General features: G+C 34.9%; 4 protein-coding genes across 5 annotated transcripts; 1 reads left to right on the forward strand and 3 right to left on the reverse strand.

Moving 5' to 3' along the window:
* Positions 1–2403: 2403 nt before the first annotated feature.
* On the reverse strand, positions 2404–3682 carry LOC123723020 (nuclear pore complex protein Nup205-like). The gene is made up of 4 exons (XM_045685561.1): positions 3539–3682; positions 2948–3108; positions 2582–2742; positions 2404–2425 (listed from the first exon to the last, which is right to left on the reverse strand). The coding sequence occupies exons 1-4, from the start codon at positions 3552–3554 to the stop codon at positions 2404–2406; spliced, it is 360 nt and encodes a 119-aa protein (XP_045541517.1). The 5' UTR covers positions 3555–3682.
* A 445-nt stretch (positions 3683–4127) lies between these two features.
* On the reverse strand, positions 4128–7053 carry LOC123723203 (cap-specific mRNA (nucleoside-2'-O-)-methyltransferase 2-like). Of its 2 annotated transcripts, none has more exons than XM_045685766.1 (4): positions 6311–7053; positions 6015–6200; positions 5534–5654; positions 4128–5454 (listed from the first exon to the last, which is right to left on the reverse strand). In XM_045685766.1, exon 4 carries the CDS (start codon positions 5447–5449, stop codon positions 4169–4171), a length of 1281 nt encoding a protein of 426 aa, XP_045541722.1. In that variant the 5' UTR covers positions 5450–5454; positions 5534–5654; positions 6015–6200; positions 6311–7053; the 3' UTR covers positions 4128–4168. Both variants share the same exon structure in this region, with proteins under 2 accessions (XP_045541722.1, XP_045541723.1).
* Positions 7054–7370: 317 nt separating this feature from the next.
* LOC123723259 (RNA-binding protein 45-like) lies at positions 7371–9152 on the forward strand. The gene has a single exon (XM_045685834.1). It carries the CDS (start codon positions 7594–7596, stop codon positions 9100–9102), a length of 1509 nt encoding a protein of 502 aa, XP_045541790.1. The 5' UTR covers positions 7371–7593; the 3' UTR covers positions 9103–9152.
* A 600-nt stretch (positions 9153–9752) lies between these two features.
* LOC123723283 lies at positions 9753–12276 on the reverse strand. Its single transcript, XM_045685860.1, has 3 exons — positions 11596–12276; positions 10184–10271; positions 9753–10031 (listed from the first exon to the last, which is right to left on the reverse strand). Exons 1-3 carry the CDS (start codon positions 12069–12071, stop codon positions 9873–9875), a joined length of 723 nt encoding a protein of 240 aa, XP_045541816.1. The 5' UTR covers positions 12072–12276; the 3' UTR covers positions 9753–9872.
* Positions 12277–17954: the final 5678 nt, after the last annotated feature.

The following is a 17954-nucleotide window of genomic DNA, read 5'->3' on the forward strand; positions in this document are numbered from 1 at the left end:
CGCGTGAAGTTCAACAAAACCTGAACTCGGAATTTGGTAAAATGCCACCTAACACGACATCTTCTATTAATGAACAATGGTGTAACTTAGCACGATCACTTCATGAAGTAGCTGAGCGAGTTGTAGGCAAGCCGAAAAAGAAAAATCAGGATTGGTTTGACGACTCCGACAATGAGATTACGAAGCTCGTTAGTGATTTTCGGCGCCTGCTAAGGAGCCCAACTGTCAACCCAATAGTACGCAACGAAAAACCTTACAAAGAGATCTCAAACTCAAAGTGCGCGAATTGAAAAACCGATGGTGGATGATGAAAGCAGTGGAATTACAACATCTTGCAGATATTAAGCAGACAGGCCTATTCTATGAATCTCTAAGAACAATTTTCGGACCTCGGTTTAAAAAGATTTCCCCAATCTACTCGCGCGACAAATCAAAACGATTAACAGAACATGATGAGGTGTTGCACCGTTGGGCTGAACACTTTAGTGACGTTCTAAATCCACTCACTGATGGGGTCGATCTCGGAGTAATAAATAGTATTCAAGCTCTCCCTACATCTGTGGAGCTTAACACGCCTCCAACTTTTGAGGAATTTCTCCTCGCCGTAAATAGGCTTAAAAACAATAAAGCTGCTGGCTCGGACAGTCTGCCCGCCGAGCTTTACAAATACGGTGGACCCAATATTCAAAACAGTCTCTGAATTGACGCTGAAGATCTGGGATACTGAGGATATACCTCAAGACTGGAAAGATGCTATCATTTGTAAGATCTATAAGGGCAAGGGTGATACCTCTGATTGTGGATCCTACAGAGGTGTCGCCTTACTTAACGCAGCCGGAAAAATCCTAGCTCATATTTTAAATCAACGACTTGGAGAGTTAGCAGAACGGATTTTGCCTGAAAGTCAATATGGCTTTAGGGCCGGCAGAGGAACAACAGACGCTATCTTTATCGTTAAACAAATGCAAGAAAAATGTATTGAACAGCAACGTGACCTTCACATGTGTTTTGTTGATCTTGAGAAAGCGTTCGACCGAGTGCCGAGATCCGCTCTGTGGGCTATCCTTGAAAAGACGGGTTGTCCTGGAAAGTTCGTAAACCTTATACGTCAATTTCATGACGGCATGACAGCTCGCGTACGACATGAAGGTGACCTCACAAAAAACTTTTCAGTTACAAGCGGTGTCAAGCAAGGATGCGTAATGGCCCCGACTCTCTTCGCTATCTATTTCGCTGCAGTACTGCGAGATTCTTACAATAACTGTACTGGAAAAATCTACCTCGAAGTCAGATCTGATAAAAGTGTCTTTGACTTGTCGCGTTTTAGATCTAAGCGAATGATACAAGAAGTGTCAATACTGGATGCTCTTTATGCAGACGATGTCTGTCTGATGGCCCATGATGCAAACAGTCTACAAATCTTTTTGAATCGTCTTGACGAGTCGTGTAGAAAATTCGGTCTGCTTATAAGCGTCTCGAAAACACAAGTTCTCAAGCAGCCTGTTCGTGGTACCTCGACAGACCCCACACCGATTTGTCTCCGAGATAAGCCTCTTGAGGAAGTACAGTCCTTTAAGTATCTGGGTAGTTACGTTCGATATGATAACCGCCTCGAAACTGAAATTTCCTCAAGAATAGCAAAGGCAGCGACATCATTCGGCAGGCTAAGGAGAAGAGTCTGGGACTCTCATGATCTTCGAATGCACACCAAGATCGCTGTATACAAAGCGGTCATTCTGCCCACACTTCTCTATGCCACGGAGACATGGTGTCTTTACAAAGGTGACGTAAAACGGCTCGACACCTTCCACATGCGATGTCTACGGTCTATTCTACATATTAAGTGGCATGACCGAGTACCTAACTCTGAAGTCCTGCAGCGGACTGAGATGTCCGGAATAGAGGCCATGATCATTAAAAACCAGCTGAGATGGTGCGGACATCTCGTTCGTATGACCGACTCCAGGTTGCCTAAAGCTATATTTTACTCTCAACTTAAAGGGAGTAAGCGCAAATCTGGAGGTCAGTTCTTAAGATACAGAGATGTTATCAAACGACATCTGACTGCATGTGAGGTACCGGTCAAAGGTTGGGAAGAGCTCGCGCAACAGAGAAGAGAATGGCGCAACTCTGTCAATTTGGCAGTAACACGCTTCGAAACCCGACGATTACAAGACCTGGATGCAAAGCGCCAAATTAGAAAAACTCGACCAAAGCCTTCCTATACCTATACATACGATTCCTCAGGCCGGTTGTACTGTGCGCCGTGCGACCGGACTTTCAAAACTAAGTTCGGATTTGCCAGTCATCTCCGATCGCACTCTCGGAGATAGCAAGGTTCGCCATTGACGGATTACGTCACGGAGGACATCATATATTTGGATATCTTGACTGCCACTATATTTATGAAGCTGACTGTACATATCTGCACAAGTTTCATTACAATTACTGTCATAACTATATTAATTACCTCAGTAAATATTTACCTTTGCGTTTTATCAAACTGCAAATTACGAAATAAATTATAGATTTTTCATTAATATCTGTAGATCTAGGTTTCAGGAACATCTGTTCTTGTGACCTCATATTTTTGTCATTTTTGGCCTCACAAGTATTTTTACCTGATATTATAATAGCTTCATCAACAAGCTCCTTGGACAGTAAAGTCCTGCCTATACTGGGTAAATTAACTCCTTCCGTAACGCCTCTTTTGATCTCCTCTCTGCTTGTTGGATTTTTAGGCTGAACAGATAAAAACAAAAATAGTTTGAAAATAACTGTAAAAAGCGAGGATTACAGTTAACAAACATCACAGTTATGAAGAGTTTACAAGTAATTATATATTGCTTATTGATCAAATAATTTCGTTTATGTTTTTTCATACGTAATTAAATGGAAGACAATATTTTTAGACAAATGTGTGTAAATAGTTAAAAAATCTACTTACAGGATATTTTAAGAGTGATAGAAATGTTTGTTTGTGCCTTCTCAGGACAGATTCAAATGTGTGCACTGCATATGGAGCTCCTCCACTCTCATGTGCCAAGTATCCTTCCACCACAGATACTAGTTCCTTATATGGTGTCCATAGATCTTCTATGGTAGTTCCTAGATAAAATTTATATATTAAATAAAAACTATAAGAATCATTTACTAATGTCAATTTAATATTAAATACCCTGTTAATTGGCCAATTAATTGAAATTGGACAAATTAAATACTAAGATGTATATTGACACAAACAAATAAAGATATTTAAAGAACACATTCATGTATAAAAAGTTATAGCCTCTACTCCAAAGACCTATAGTGCTAATGAACAAACAATATATTTATACCAAGATATTCAAAAAGGTGATTTTATAAGTTATAATTATACATACAGTATACATAGTATATCCATAGGAAATAACGTTTATATCATTTATTTTATATATTTCGAATATAGTAGTTATTATTTACTAACTATTAAAACTAACGTATAATCACAAAGCCGCCAAAATCTAAGTATAGGTTAGAAATTAAAAACTTGTCATACCTTCGTTAATATTCATTTTATGCTGAGTTTGGAATCCACGGCGATTAACAATTAGTAATTCTTTTAATACTTGGTCCTCTAAAAAATATACTTATCAAAATAACTAGTTTACAAGCAATTGTTTTGAATTGCGGTGATATGACATTCTGTCTGTCAGTTCGTTTAAATTTCAATAGAAAATGCAATAATTCTAGCGTACCTACTGTTGTCTTTGGTTCTGCTAATCTATGGTTACTTTTAAAATTTCCGATAAAAATTTTATGGCGGTTAGTATAAGTAAAAATACTGTTAAAATTGATCAAGTTCAATGAGTGAACTATTAGCTATTGTACCATATTATCGATCATTATACAAAAATCTGTTAATTGTCGCGAAGATGCTCGTTTAATAAATTTGTATCGCAGCGACATCGAGCAGTCTTGTAACTTTGAAGTGATAAGAGGATAAAGAATTAGGGAAAACCTGTTTTATTTATTTTTTAAATAGAAAAACATCTTAAAACATTCAGAAGGTCTTTAATACACATTGTTAGAAGACATAAATAACAGGTATTTTTATAAGAATAAAAGCAATTAAAAAAATACTCTCAAATACTACATTGAATACACAATACAAGAAATATTTATACATTTATAAAGATTGTTTAATCTTCTCCAAGTATTCGATGCATTTATTTCTATAGAAAGTGTTATTGTAGAAGACTATGTTACTGAAGAAATCCTCCGCGTTGGTCACCTGGACCGGGAGACAATTCAACACATCTTTCTTCTCGTCCTTACGAACATTATTGCATTCATCATCAATAAGTTCCATGTACTTTAAACAATTTTTGTTAATCAATTTGCTCAGAATTATACTTCCGCAAGAAGTGAGGCCGGTTTTTTCAAAACATGCCTTTGACAAAATATAGAGAATACTAACATTAAAATGTGTCAATGTGTTGAAATTCTGCAACAAAATTGATTCTCCATCTAATAACTCCTTCATTCCATTCAGTAAAGCTTTAAAACAATTTTTCTCATAAACATTGTAACTCTCTCTGTATTGGAACTCAGGTAGTGAAATGATTTTAGATGGCTCAGGTCCTAAAAGACTAGGATCAATCTTTGGTTTAGCCGGTCTATAGAGAATGATCTCTTTGAACTCCTCCTCAGCAAGTATCTGCTGGTAAAGTTTGTAGATTGGGACAAATATGAACTTTGAACTGTTTACTTTTTGCAAAGGTTTTCCATATGTAAAAATGATATCTATCTTTGAGGAGCCTTCTCCAATCATCCATTTAACTGGTTCTGTGATATGTATCATTGGGTTAGAGAGCATCTCAGCTTGAAGGAACATATTTAAATTCTTATGTTTTTCTTTCAATGACATCTTTGTGTACAGTTGGCGTTCAGTATATGAGCCGCGATGGTATCGAGGATTTGTATTTATTTTATTTTCCTCATGAAGTGTGCCCTTTAAAAGTTCCTGATTAATACTAATCGGTTTGAGATTGTACTTCCAAATGAATTCCGATGCTACAATAGCCCTGATCTTTTTCATATCCCTGTGTAGAGCTATGTTCTTTTGCATGAGATATGCTTGTAGGTTATTGTTTATAACATGGCATTGAATGGAGCAGAAATAATAAGCACATTCCTCAATTTGTTTAAGGAAGGATTCTGGTATTTTCTCAAGTGGGAACAATGATTTATTTGAATAGAATTCTGTTCCAAATGCAGTCTGAAATATTGGTATGTAAGATTTTAGATCTATACCCTTGTATTGCAAACAGATAGCATATACCTCAGAATTTCCTTGACGAGAAGTTATTGGCTTATATATATTTACTTCTTTGAACAACTGATTGAGAAGATACAGAAGGTTAACTGTGGAATGTTCAAAAATAGTAAACAATTTGAAGATTAACATTCCACCTGAAAATAAAAGACAATTTTTACGAAATTCATACAATTTAACAGCCACAAATTTAACCAATTAAATAATGATGGGTACCTGGGCTTAATGCTTGTAATGCTGTTATAATTTCACAGTAATGGAGTGGTGAAGTGACTTCTTCTTAAGCATCTGGCTTCTGGAGACAATCAATTGATCCATCCGCTGTTACAAGCAGCACCTGAACAATTATACATTTCTTCACATATTTAGTTTATGAGGTCATATATAACAATTTGTTCATTTAAACTTTCACGAAAATAAACTACTGATTTGATATCTTCAAATCTATCTATATATATATATAAAAGAAAGTTGTGTTAGTTACACTATTTATAACTCAAGAACGGCTGAATCGATTTGACTGAAAATTGGTGGGCAGGTAGCTTAGAACCAGGAAACGGACATAGTATAATTTTTACCCCATTTTCTATTTTTTATTCCGCGCGGACGGAGTCGCGGGTAAAAGCTAGTAATAAAATAAAGATCTGTTTTCAAATTAATGTTATTTTTATCTTGAATTTCATTAAATGGGTCTTACTTTGCCTAAAGACTTGGCTTTCTTGATAATGGCTTGTGAATTTTCCCAATCCATCAGATTGCCAGTGTTGTCAACACCAAAGTCCCAGTTGTTGAGAGTGTGGAACATGAAACGGTCATCACTGATCATGTTCGATGACGAGTTGCCTTCATAGTACGGATTGAGAGTGTTTGCAACCCATTTCCACTGGAATACACAATGTACTATTACATTATAGGTTCAAAATAAAAAGTATTGTAAGGATATTAATTTGAAATTATCATTAAATGAATAATAGTTTTAGTGTCATAAATTACATCAAGAGCCTGGTGATGCAGCTTTAAGTAATGGTTTAAGGAAGTGATAAATGCACCAGGAGCTTCACACAGATGCAAAGACACCATTTTCATATCAGAAATTGCCTCTGGTGGCACAATGTTGTATGTTGAAGCACACTCGTAGAACTTAGTCCAGGCCTGCGTGAGGAATTCGGGGTTCACCAGGCATCTGAGCTTCCAGCATACTTCGCCAGCGGGGTTGCGTCGCCGAGTGTGACTACTCCATTCCTCAATGCTAAAGTCATTGAGTTGACTCTTATGGAAATTTAAACGACTTTTTAAATATTCCAAGCCCTTTACTTTCCAAGGTGCGTCAGTAAACCAAGTATCGCCAGACGGCAATGTCCACTCACTGTTATAGCGGAATTTAAACTTTTTATTAAATAAGTCATTCAGCTCGTCTTCAAATTCTTCGCCCCTGTAAAGCTTCTGCTTCGATTGCATTAAGAAATTTCCATCGATGGATACATTTTAGAATATTATTGTAGGCAATTGCGTATTATTGTAGATAAATGTCGGTCAAGTAGTTTGAGAACATTTTCACTGAATTCGAAATAGAGAGAAACTAAGAGAAACACACAATTAGCCGTGATACACAAATAATGCAAAGACCAAATATTAAAATTACAATTCTCACACTTTTATGCTACATTCTCCTCAGGTTTACATTTCCAGAAATCAATTAAATGGTTCTCAATGTTTACAAAAGAAAGATGCCTGTCAAATTGTCAAACTTTTGTGGTGACAGATGTCACATTATTTATTCAATAACTTGGAAAAAGTTCAGAAACAGTACTATACAAAAAAACAATTTTTTTTTTCAAATCAAAATCTTTTAAAATATGACTAACAATGGAGTTGGTAGTGTGTTTTTAGAAAACTTACGCAAGAAAAAGATAGAATGTAAAATAAATATTAAATAGCCTTATTTGAGGCTCCATAAAAGCGATTTCCAAATGTCTATTTTCCAGTTGATAGTAACTATAAACAACATAATGAAGCCACAAATAAAGTTATCTTAACTCTTTGATCACTTTGACGTAAGTAAATTGTATTGTCAATAATCAATATTGCAAACTTGGATGAAAGTAACTTTAAAAGTAATTAGTTTACAATCACATAACTGAAAAAACGTAATCCGACTGAAAGGATACTGACATCGACGTTCCTCAATAAATGCTTATAAACCATTGCACTGGAAAGTACTTTGTGGACGTGACTTGACTGTTGACTCGACACACTTGAAAACTTTACGGACTACAATGAGCACTTGGAACCAAGTCGTACGCAATGATGAACGAAAGGAGGATAAACCTCCGCATTCCACGATTTTCGTTGTTTGTGGCAAACAAACCAAGGAAGAAGACCTAAGGCCACCTTTTGAACAATTCGGTACCATTGAAGATATATACATACCTAAGGATCGAACCACGGGCGAGACCAAAGGCGTAGCGTATATTAAATATAATAAAACATCTTCGGCAGCTCTAGCCATCCAAGAACTGCATCTCAAAACCTTGAAAAGTGACTCAAAGCCTATAATAGTGATGGTTGCAGTGAATAGAAATGACTCTAACAGCTGCAGCGAGGACAGATATACGCGGCTGTTTATTAAAGTTCACAAAGATGCAACTGAAAGTGAAATAAAACAACATTTCTTTAATTTTGGACTTGTGGAGTCAGTTCACTTGCAAAAGGATAAATTTACTGAGGCGAATAAAGGATTTGCATATGTTAATTATAAAACTTTTTTTGATGCTGCAAAAGCTTACGAAGAATGTGACAGAAAGTACAGGCCTATGTTTGCAACTCCAAAGGAGGAATTAAAAAGAAGTAGGAATAGCTTAGAGATGGATAGTTTTCATTCAAGTAATTCTCCTTGTAGGGATAACTATGTAGACCGTTACCACCATAGGGATGATGCTAGGAGAGATATATTAAATGGAGTAACATTAACTAAACCTTTTGATTTCAACCGAATAAATGTTAAATGTTACCCACCGGTGCCTCAACGATATATAGAGCAATTGTTTAATGTTGTACCGGGGATGAAAAATTGTCAGTACACCCTAGATACTTATAACGGTGTGTGCAAAGCCCTAATCACTTATGATCATGACAAAGAGGCTGCATTTGCTATGGAGAGGCTTAACAATTTTGAATTTCCTTCCGGAGAAATAATAACAGTTTGGCCTGATAAGAATCCTCTGAACAAGGCTGCGGCAGAGTTAAGTAGCATAGTTAACAATTTTAAAAATGCTATTGATGCTGGCTCCCCCAACTTAGTGCAACTAGCTGATGCCATAGCAGAAGCATCCACTTTAATTAAAGTTGTCACTTGTACTTCTGAAATATCTAAGGAACAGGAACATGATATGAACTACTGTAGCACCCCTCTCCCCCCACCCCAACCTTTGGCCAACAATGCCAGCAGAGTGGTGCAAAGATGTTTTATAGTTTGTAAACCCCAGCCTCCACCTAGTTCTGTGTTGAGAGATGTATTCTGTAGATTTGGTGACCTTATACATGTCTCAACATTCCCCAATAAAATATTTGGTTTTGCAAAATATGCCTCTATTAAATCGGCGCAGGAAGCTATAAAATGTTTAAATGGAGCTGTTGTATGCGGAATCCGCTTAAAAGTCATGGAGGCTGATGAGAAACCTACAAAGAATGACGATGATCAGAGAATGAATGACGACGAACAAAATGATAACAGAGACAATGATATAGACAGAAAAAGAATAAGACTTATTGACAGTTCGGAATAACGAGAGACAAGCATGACGCGACCATAAGTACAGACAGCATAATATTATCTTACTATTAATTTTAATTTCTGTTAAATGACTTTTTACGTTACTCATTTAATTTAGTTTGTGTTGTATTATTTTTCAAATTTTCTATTTTTTTTACCAAATTACTATTTTGCTTTATTTGATGGCTTTTTTATTTATTCTTTATTTATTTTACCATTAAAATAAACAAGTAAAAAGAAAACTATTTTTTTACATAATTTTTTATTTGACAATTATCAGTTTTACAATAATCTGATGAAAGCCTTAAAAGTATTAACATTTTTATAATATTTCAATACAGTATGTATGACTATAGACATGATTAATAGGTAAGTTAGTAGTTCTGATAATTATCCAAGCTTATTATTCCAAAACATTTAAAAAGTTCATTTTCACCAATTTAACCTTATTAAATAAACCATTTCATGAATTTTTTATGTGTATGAACTTAAAAAATATTAAAAAGAATGTTTTGAATAAACAAACTTTCACATTCACAGCAATCACAGAATAATCATTATCAAAATGTTTTTGCTTATTTAATCATCATATGAAAGGATTAAAAAAAGGGTAATCAATTTCTTATCTCCTATAAAAAGTAAATTAAACAATATTCAGTCCCATCTTAAGGATTGATTATTGTTTTTGACCATTGGGAATAATATATACCTCCCCTATACCTCCTTTCAACTTAATACTCATAAACTTATTTTTCTGACAGAAGTTGTCTAAATCTGCAAAATTCAATGTTTATTTTTTAGTAGATATGTTACTTCATTTATCCCATTTAGTAATTTGTTTATAGTTTCATCATAATACAGGGTGTTTCTTTGTTCATTTCCTTGTTGATTATCTGTCCAATTTTTGTTGCTCTCACTTATAGCAGTTTTTGTTTCAACCATCTAGAAAAAAAAGTATTATATCTTTACACAAAGTGAATACAGTAGACGGCTGGTAATACATTCCTTTATATTAAAATCAAATAGGATAAAAAATTAAAAAAGTGCCATACTCATCTTTAAAGAGGAACTCATATATGTAACTATAAGTTTACCTGAGTAAATGAATGAACATCTTCACACAACTGTGCCAACTTTGCTTCCAATTCTAGGTTTCTATGGTTAACAACACCTTTATTAAATTTGAGGTTGAAATATACATTATTGACGGTCGAATTGGCGATTGTAGCTTTTATGGCAAACACAATTATATCTAAGGACTTACTATCCAAAGTTTAAAGTTGCGGAGAGAGGAGTTTTTATTAAATAAAATCGTACTTAGGTTAGTTATTTTCACTACTTTTGATCTTTGACTTTGACAGTTTTATTTTATAAGTGGTCAAAGGTTTTTATTTTATACAGCCACAGCCATTAGTCATGTATGCTACTAAAATAAATAAAAAAAAAGACATATTTATTTTAATTCTTATTGCGAAATATTATCTTAAATTGATTAAAAATAATAAAAATCTGACATTTGTTTGTAATTTATTTATTATTTACTAAAATAAATAAATAAAAAAAGACATATTTATTTCAATTTTTAAAACAATCATATGAAATGGGCAGAATATGGTTCCCTAACAAAAGAAATTTGCAACGTCTCCGGCGCTATGGGATGAGCAGCCCCCGCGCCTTGTTACAGCGGGCGGGGGCTGCTCCCCCTCCGCGCCTCCGGCTTTTCATATACACTCTAGGGGTAGGGCAGAAAGTACCACGTGGTGTCGGGGTTGACTGATTCGGTTCTGTGACTCATATCCAACCTTACAATACAAATTTACAAAGAATTTACTACCGTTAATGTGACTTACAACAATTCCTCCGAGTACGGATTTATTCTTCGTACTGCTGACCCAGAAGATGTTCCGGGTATCATGACCTCAGCTTCACCTGATTCTAAATCTCGAGGATTCGGAGACGCCATAACAGTAACAGACATAACATAAAAGTATGTTTAAATCTCAACTGAATAACCATAACAGATAATGCCAAAGAGTATGTAAACATTTCGCTAGTATACTATGAAATGGTTACATACTCTTTGCTACTTCGTAGTTTTGCGTTCCGTGTCTTCAAAATTATGAAATAATTAAACAATATAAATGTCAGATTTTAATTATTTTTAATCAATTTAAGATACATTTCGCAATAAAAATTAAAATAAATAATACGTTTGGTTTAAAAAACTTTAATCGAATTAAATAGAGTATTTTTTTTAATTTATTTTGGTAGCATACATGACTTACGGCTGTATAAAATAAAAACCTTTGACCACTTATAAAATAAAACTGTCAAAGTCAAAGATCAAAAGTAGTGAAAATAACTAACCTAAGTACGATTTTATTTAATAAAAACTCCTCTCTCCGCAACTTTAAACTTTGGATAGTAAGTCCTTAGATATAATTGTGTTCGCCATAAAAGCTACAATCGCCAACTCGACCGTCAATAATGTATATTTTAGCCAAATTTGATGTTAGCCAGACTTTTAGCAAGTTGGTCAAAATTTATGGCATATTCCTTCAGATCTAACTTTTCGAATTCTTTTGCATTTCCAAAGGTTTGTGATGGCAATCTTGCAATTTCGTTTCTGAGATTTTCAGCATAATTTTTCATAATCGCTATCAGAGATTGCAGTTCCTCTTCGGAACTTAGATGGCCGCTTACATTTTCCATGTCTGACATGATCAAATTCGGAACACTTGCGCCCAGAAATTCCGTAGTAATCGTATGCGTCACAATATTATCCTGTTTCTTATTGTTCACTTGTGCAACGTTTACTTGGGATGCAGCATCAAACATAGTTTTGATCTCTTTCATAATCTTTTGCGATTCAGCAAGTTCTTGATCTAAATTTTGGGTAATTTTTTGTAATTCGTCCAATTTGACCATATTTGGCAAAAACTGAGCAAAAGCCATGGCATGCTCCTTGTAATTGTAACTCATTTTAGCTTGCTTTTTTCAAGATGAGGTCTTAAATATTTTTTACACTTCAGTGTAAAAATCAATTCGGTTAGTATTGATGGAAAGGTCTTGTTTTTTACGTGTTCATAGTATATTCTTCTTATTTTGACTGTTGAAAAAATCCCAGAGATTTGATTTAATTCAATAATAAATTTCAATTCACTTTTACAGTATTTTCGCCGCTTTGTTTTCTCGTATTTGATGTGAAAATGAATCGAGAAAAGGAAGGGCAAAAACCACAGACAATATGATTTGAAGTTTGAAGTTTATCAATTTTAAACCATAAACATTTTATGACATCAAAGAGTATAAAATCAAACACTTCTGTTTTCCAAATTGAATATTTTGTTTAATTTTTTGGCATTAAGAAAATAATTTTGTTCAATATCAATAACATTAAATAAATCTTCGACGAAGATTCAAACCTAAAATTATCTTTTAACGGGGAAACAGCATTACTATAATGTATTAAGCCACAAGATTGGGTAGTTGATGGGAAGCATACTTCTACCTACATTCTGTATATTTGATACTTCCAGTTCATTTATATGCGATTCTTTTAGAGTAAATCGTTATTGACATACTAGCCAGTCATTTCAATTCAATTTCCAAGCAGTGGCTTTTAGGTGTGCCAACTGGGCACTGATTGTTTCTAACCAGTCTTTTATCAGGGAATTTGACAGAAGTTATAAAACTGATAGATTAATGTCACATGGTTGCCCAACTTGTAAAAAAAGACTGAAATTCCATTAGAATTCTTAAAACCATTATCGGATGTTGATATTACGTGTTTTGACAGAGTAATTAATGGTTTAGCATTCAATTATGAAATAAAACACTTTATACTAGAAAACTGCATTTAATATTTTTCAGAGATGATTTTACAATGTATAGTTTAGTGGAACTACTAATATAAATAAGATTTCTGTAATAAATTAAATAATATAGTAACAAGACATCCACTTCAACTGTTTTTAAAGGAAATATGTTTAAATCCATAAATTTTGACGTTTATTTCTTAATTCATTATATAATGAATCTTGATATTAAATTATCATTCCAACAAGTCTTACGTAACAATACTTATCCATTTATTATAATTAATTACAACCTTAGTTGTATTAATGTGGTATGCTTAGGCTGGTTTTAGTCACCCTCATCGCACGCTGACCTCTATAAATGGACTGGCTATAAGCTATAAGGCATATAGTCTAAGATCCCGCTGCAGGATTGGTGTGCTCATCGACTTTTCGTTTAAAACCAAATTTTTATGTTTATTTATAGTTAAGAGAATATATATTTACTAGGGTGCCTATCAAAATTTGGCCGCCATTATTTTTTTTAAAATTATTTTTAATTGATTTTTGGTAAAAAATTTCGTTTATTTATTTTTTAAATAAAATAACGTCTACATAACGGTAATTAATATCAAGATTCTAAAAAATCACGGTTGCCGTTGCGCACCTGGCCGCACCTCTTTGCAGCCAGGTGTAAACAGGTATGATTTCGATAAATTTATACGTTTATAACCTATTTTTATTAATTATAAGTCAAATTAAAGCTAATTTTTTTCTATTAATTATCATATAAAGTTGCTCAATTAAATCTGGCCGCAAATAAGGGTTACTGGCTGTTAAAGATAATAAATATTTAAGGTAGAGTGAAAGAGAGTTAGCGCGTAACATCATTTGTCAGACGAGGACAGCGATTGCCGGCTGTGCGACGCTTTTAAGCCATTGCGCATGCGTCGAACGTTAGTGTTCTCAACCACCGGGGAGTAATAGAGACGACTTATAATAAATACTCCAAAAAATATGTAATTTTTTTCAAAATGACAAATTTAAAAATTGCAACAAAAAATTAATATTGATTTGATATATCGACGGTCTAGTTAGGAATTAACATTAAAATAACAATGTAAATATAAAACGTTGTTTATTAAGAACTCCAAAACAGCGTGGTTTTTATGTTAGAATAAAAATGCCGCATCTGTTCAGTTGAGAACACTAACATTCGACGCATGCGCAATGGCTTAAAAGCGTCGCACAGCCGGCAATCGCTGTCCTCGTCTGACAAACGATGTTACGCGCTAACTCTCTTTCACTCTACATTAAATATTTATTATCTTTAACAGCCAGTAACCCTTATTTGCGGCCAGATTTAATTGAGCAACTTTATATGATAATTAATAGAAAAAAATTAGCTTTAATTTGACTTATAATTAATAAAAATAGGTTATAAACGTATAAATTTATCGAAATCATACCTGTTTACACCTGGCTGCAAAGAGGTGCGGCCAGGTGCGCAACGGCAACCGTGATTTTTTAGAATCTTGATATTAATTACTGTTATGTAGACGTTATTTTATTTAAAAAATAAATAAACGAAATTTTTTACCAAAAATCAATTAAAAATAATTTTTTAAAAAATAATGGCGGCCAAATTTTGATAGGCACCCTAGTAAATATATATTCTCTTAACTATAAATAGACATAAAAATTTGGTTTTAAACAAAAAGTCGATGAGCACACCAATCCTGCAGCGGGATCTTAGACTAATAGTATTTTGTGCTTATTTGGTTTTTTACCATTTTGGTGCTGATCGTAGCGGTTTGTAGCAATGGTGTGGATTCGAACTAATATAATAGGTCCTTACATATGAAATTGGCGTTTTTCGTACTGGCCACTTTAATCACGAATTTCTCCTCTTTGGTAAGGAATTCCAAATTCAAATTTGTACAGCTATAGACTCATGTATTTGTGGTTCGATGACCGTCATTCATTTGTTTTTTTTCTTCTGTTTTTTTCTGTTTGCGTCACTCATTTTACAAAATGGAAAACTTAAAATATCGCATTATTTACGAGTACGAGTTCCGCCGTGGCACTAGTGCTGCGGAAACGAATCGAAGGGTGAATGATGTGTATGGCGGTCGTGTTGCAAAAGTAAACACAGTTCGTTTTTGGTTCCAACGTTTTCGTTCTGGAAATTTCGATCTGCAGAACAAGCCCCGTGGACGGCCTGAGATTCAAGTTGATAATGAAGAGTTGAAGGCTATTGTGGAAGCGGATCCATCGCAAACCACGTCCGAGTTAGCTGCAGGCTGCGATGTTAGTGATAAAACTGTTTTAATTCACTTGAAGCAAATTGGGAAGATTAAAAAGCTTGAAAGGTGGGTACCTCACGAATTGACTGAAGCAAACCGGCAAACGCGCGTCGACTGTTGCGTTACATTACTAAACCGGCACAATAATGAAGGTATTTTAAACCGAATCATTACCTGTGATGAAAAATGGGTTCTTTACGATAATCGGAAGCGCTCAGCTCAATGGTTAGATCCTGGCCAGCCAGCCAAATCCTGCCCCAAGCGAAAATTAACCCCAATAAAGTTACTTGTAAGCGTTTGGTGGACTAGTGCCGGTATTGTTCATAACAGTTTTCTCAAATCTGGCCAGACTATTACGGCTGATGTCTATTGTCAGCAATTGCAAACCATGATGGAAAAGCTAGCGGCTAAACAACCTAGGCTGGTCAATCGCTCCACGCCACTGCTGCTTCACGACAACGCTAGACCACACACTGCGCAACAGACGGCTACTAAATTAGAAGAGCTTCAATTGGAAAGTCTAAGACATCCTCCGTACTCCCCGGACCTTGCTCCAACAGATTACCATTTTTTTCGAAATTTGGATAACTTCTTGCAAGGGAAAAAATTCAACTCCGATGGGGCAGTCCAAATAGCCTTCAAAGATTTTATTGATTCCCGTCCGACTGTTTTTTTTAGTAAAGGGATCAATTAACTACCTATGAGATGGCAAAAGTGCATAGAAAATAATGGTTCATACTTTGATTAATTAAATATATTATATTACAAAATATTCGACTTTTTGTTCCTCCCATACAAAACGCCAATTTCATATGTAAGGACCTAATAGATAAAATTAACTATCATGTATGATCAGCGAATCTAAATTGGAACGAAGCAAAAGCTGTCATTTCCTAGCAATCGCCTATCCTATTATAGATATCAATGCACGCTGATCATCAACGCTGCCAGCTAAAATATTTCAACGTCTAATAAGCGTTTTAGAATAACGAGTAGCTATGAGTGTGGAAGCTCCCTTGAAGTTTTTTTATATCAAAAGGTGGCAAACGGTCACTTGAATTCATGCAGTTGATACATTTTGCCAACATGTGGTCAGTGTGACTCTAAAACCAGCCTAAAACTTACAATACTCCAGAAGATATTCACTTCACGACTAGAGCATACTTCTTGTCCGCAGGATAAGGAATCGTTCCATCCATTCAAGCTCACAAAAGCTAAAATTCTCAAAGTAGCCTACACAATATAACACATTGTTCACTTTGAGAAAACCGTCGTGGCATAGTAAGTAATTTCTATTCACCGTAATGCGTAACATAGACCACAAATCATATTGACATATTGTCCCTATTTCTATTCTCCAATGCTATAGCTATCCGGGTCATGGCTTCCGCCTGGGTCGTGGCAGCTTCAGACATGTGTCTCAGAGCCTCAGCCTGCAGTAACATTGCTTCAGCACTCTTAGCGGCGACACTCGCTCTATGCTCTTCAGCTTTTGCTCGGATCAGTTCTGCCTCCGCGCGTTTTTTCTCGACTTGAATCAACCATTTCGGATACAGACCTATAATGTGGAAAATTAGTTTAACTGTTTGATTTTTTGACATATGTACACTGATACATATAAATGGATAGGTAATTGTTTGGAAGTAACAGCTTTTGTTTCGTTATGACGCACCAATCAAAGAGGCACAAAATACAACATCTTATAACCGTTGCGCGCCAGCCGCCGTGCCGACGACACCGCTTCCGCGCCGTTCCGCGTCGCTCCGCACCTGAAAAAAGTGTTAAAAATCGTGAGAGAGGGAAAAGTCTTGAAAAAGTGGGAGTGTTACATATCAAAGTACGCAGAATAGTGCAAGGAACACAACGGTGTATAAATTGTGAATTTTGGATAACCCGTTTAGAAATTATAGTCAAAAAAGTGCAAAATTACAAAGTTTTCAAACTTCAAAAATTAACGCTGGCCAAGAACGATCGACAACATACCGGTTTTTTGGTGTCAAATTGAAGAGCTCGTCGAGATCTAGGAGCCTGGATAATTTCCAGATTTTTCTGACCCGGAAAACCGGGTGAAAAATGCAGAAAAACAACTAGCACGTGGCCATGAGGTCAATGATCCGGGGCAGCTGGAGCGTAACAAAGCACACCATCGGATAGCTGAGGACGAGGTGAACAAAACGCCGTTTCAGGATCTGAAATCAGACATAACGATGGGTACCGGGAATAAAGCCGCAATCGTAAAAATGAAACTGTTCAGGAAAAAATATTTAATGAAATTATGGAATAACTATAAAACCACTGAATATCTTAAAATAAATTATATGTCACCTTGTTCGTTATTTTTTGCCTAAAGTACTGTTGCAGTTACAAGATTGTATATTTTATCCAAATAGGAAAAAATCGGTAAAGATCATATTGCTACTATTTATGTCGAAAGGTTGTTCCCATAATAGTCACTTACAGCTTTGTTCCACGAAAAAAAAAAATGAATGTTGATACAGTAATAATATGTTACAGCTTTTTTCAGTGTATTATAGGATACACGATGGATACAGTAACCATAGTTTGTGTTCTTATTCCTTGAACTTGATGAGCGTTTTGTGGACGGTATTCATATTTTACTGTATATTCATCGTTGTATGTTTTTTTTAAATCTTTTATCTTTGCGTGAATATCTTATTTTTATTGACAGTGCTTTTATTATTATTATTCTTTTACTAGAAATATAAGAATGGATCATTTAAAGTGGTAGAAATAAAGAGCAT

The sequence above is a fragment of the Papilio machaon genome, chromosome W (assembly GCF_912999745.1).
Source record: "Papilio machaon chromosome W, ilPapMach1.1, whole genome shotgun sequence".
In the NCBI taxonomy this organism is placed as follows: domain Eukaryota; kingdom Metazoa; phylum Arthropoda; class Insecta; order Lepidoptera; family Papilionidae; genus Papilio; species Papilio machaon.

What these genes read in the sequence shown, in the direction of transcription:
- LOC123723020 (XM_045685561.1), bottom strand. An exon ending in TATCACTCTTAAAATATCCT is followed by an intron (nt 2,743 to 2,947) that starts GTAAGTAGATTT and finishes TTATCTGTTCAG; the next exon opens with CCTAAAAATCCAACAAGCAG. An exon ending in AAAAATGACAAAAATATGAG is followed by an intron (nt 2,426 to 2,581) that starts GTCACAAGAACA and finishes AAACTTGTGCAG; the next exon opens with ATATGTACAGTCAGCTTCAT.
- LOC123723203 (XM_045685766.1), bottom strand. Translation starts at nt 5,449, where the DNA reads ATGTTAATCTTCAAATTGTTTACTATTTTTGAACATTCCACAGTTAAC.
- LOC123723259 (XM_045685834.1), top strand. Translation starts at nt 7,594, where the DNA reads ATGAGCACTTGGAACCAAGTCGTACGCAATGATGAACGAAAGGAGGAT.
- LOC123723283 (XM_045685860.1), bottom strand. Translation starts at nt 12,071, where the DNA reads ATGAGTTACAATTACAAGGAGCATGCCATGGCTTTTGCTCAGTTTTTG. An exon ending in AAAAGTCTGGCTAACATCAA is followed by an intron (nt 10,272 to 11,595) that starts ATTTGGCTAAAA and finishes TTTCAACCTCAA; the next exon opens with ATTTAATAAAGGTGTTGTTA. An exon ending in ATGTTCATTCATTTACTCAG is followed by an intron (nt 10,032 to 10,183) that starts GTAAACTTATAG and finishes TTTTTTTTCTAG; the next exon opens with ATGGTTGAAACAAAAACTGC.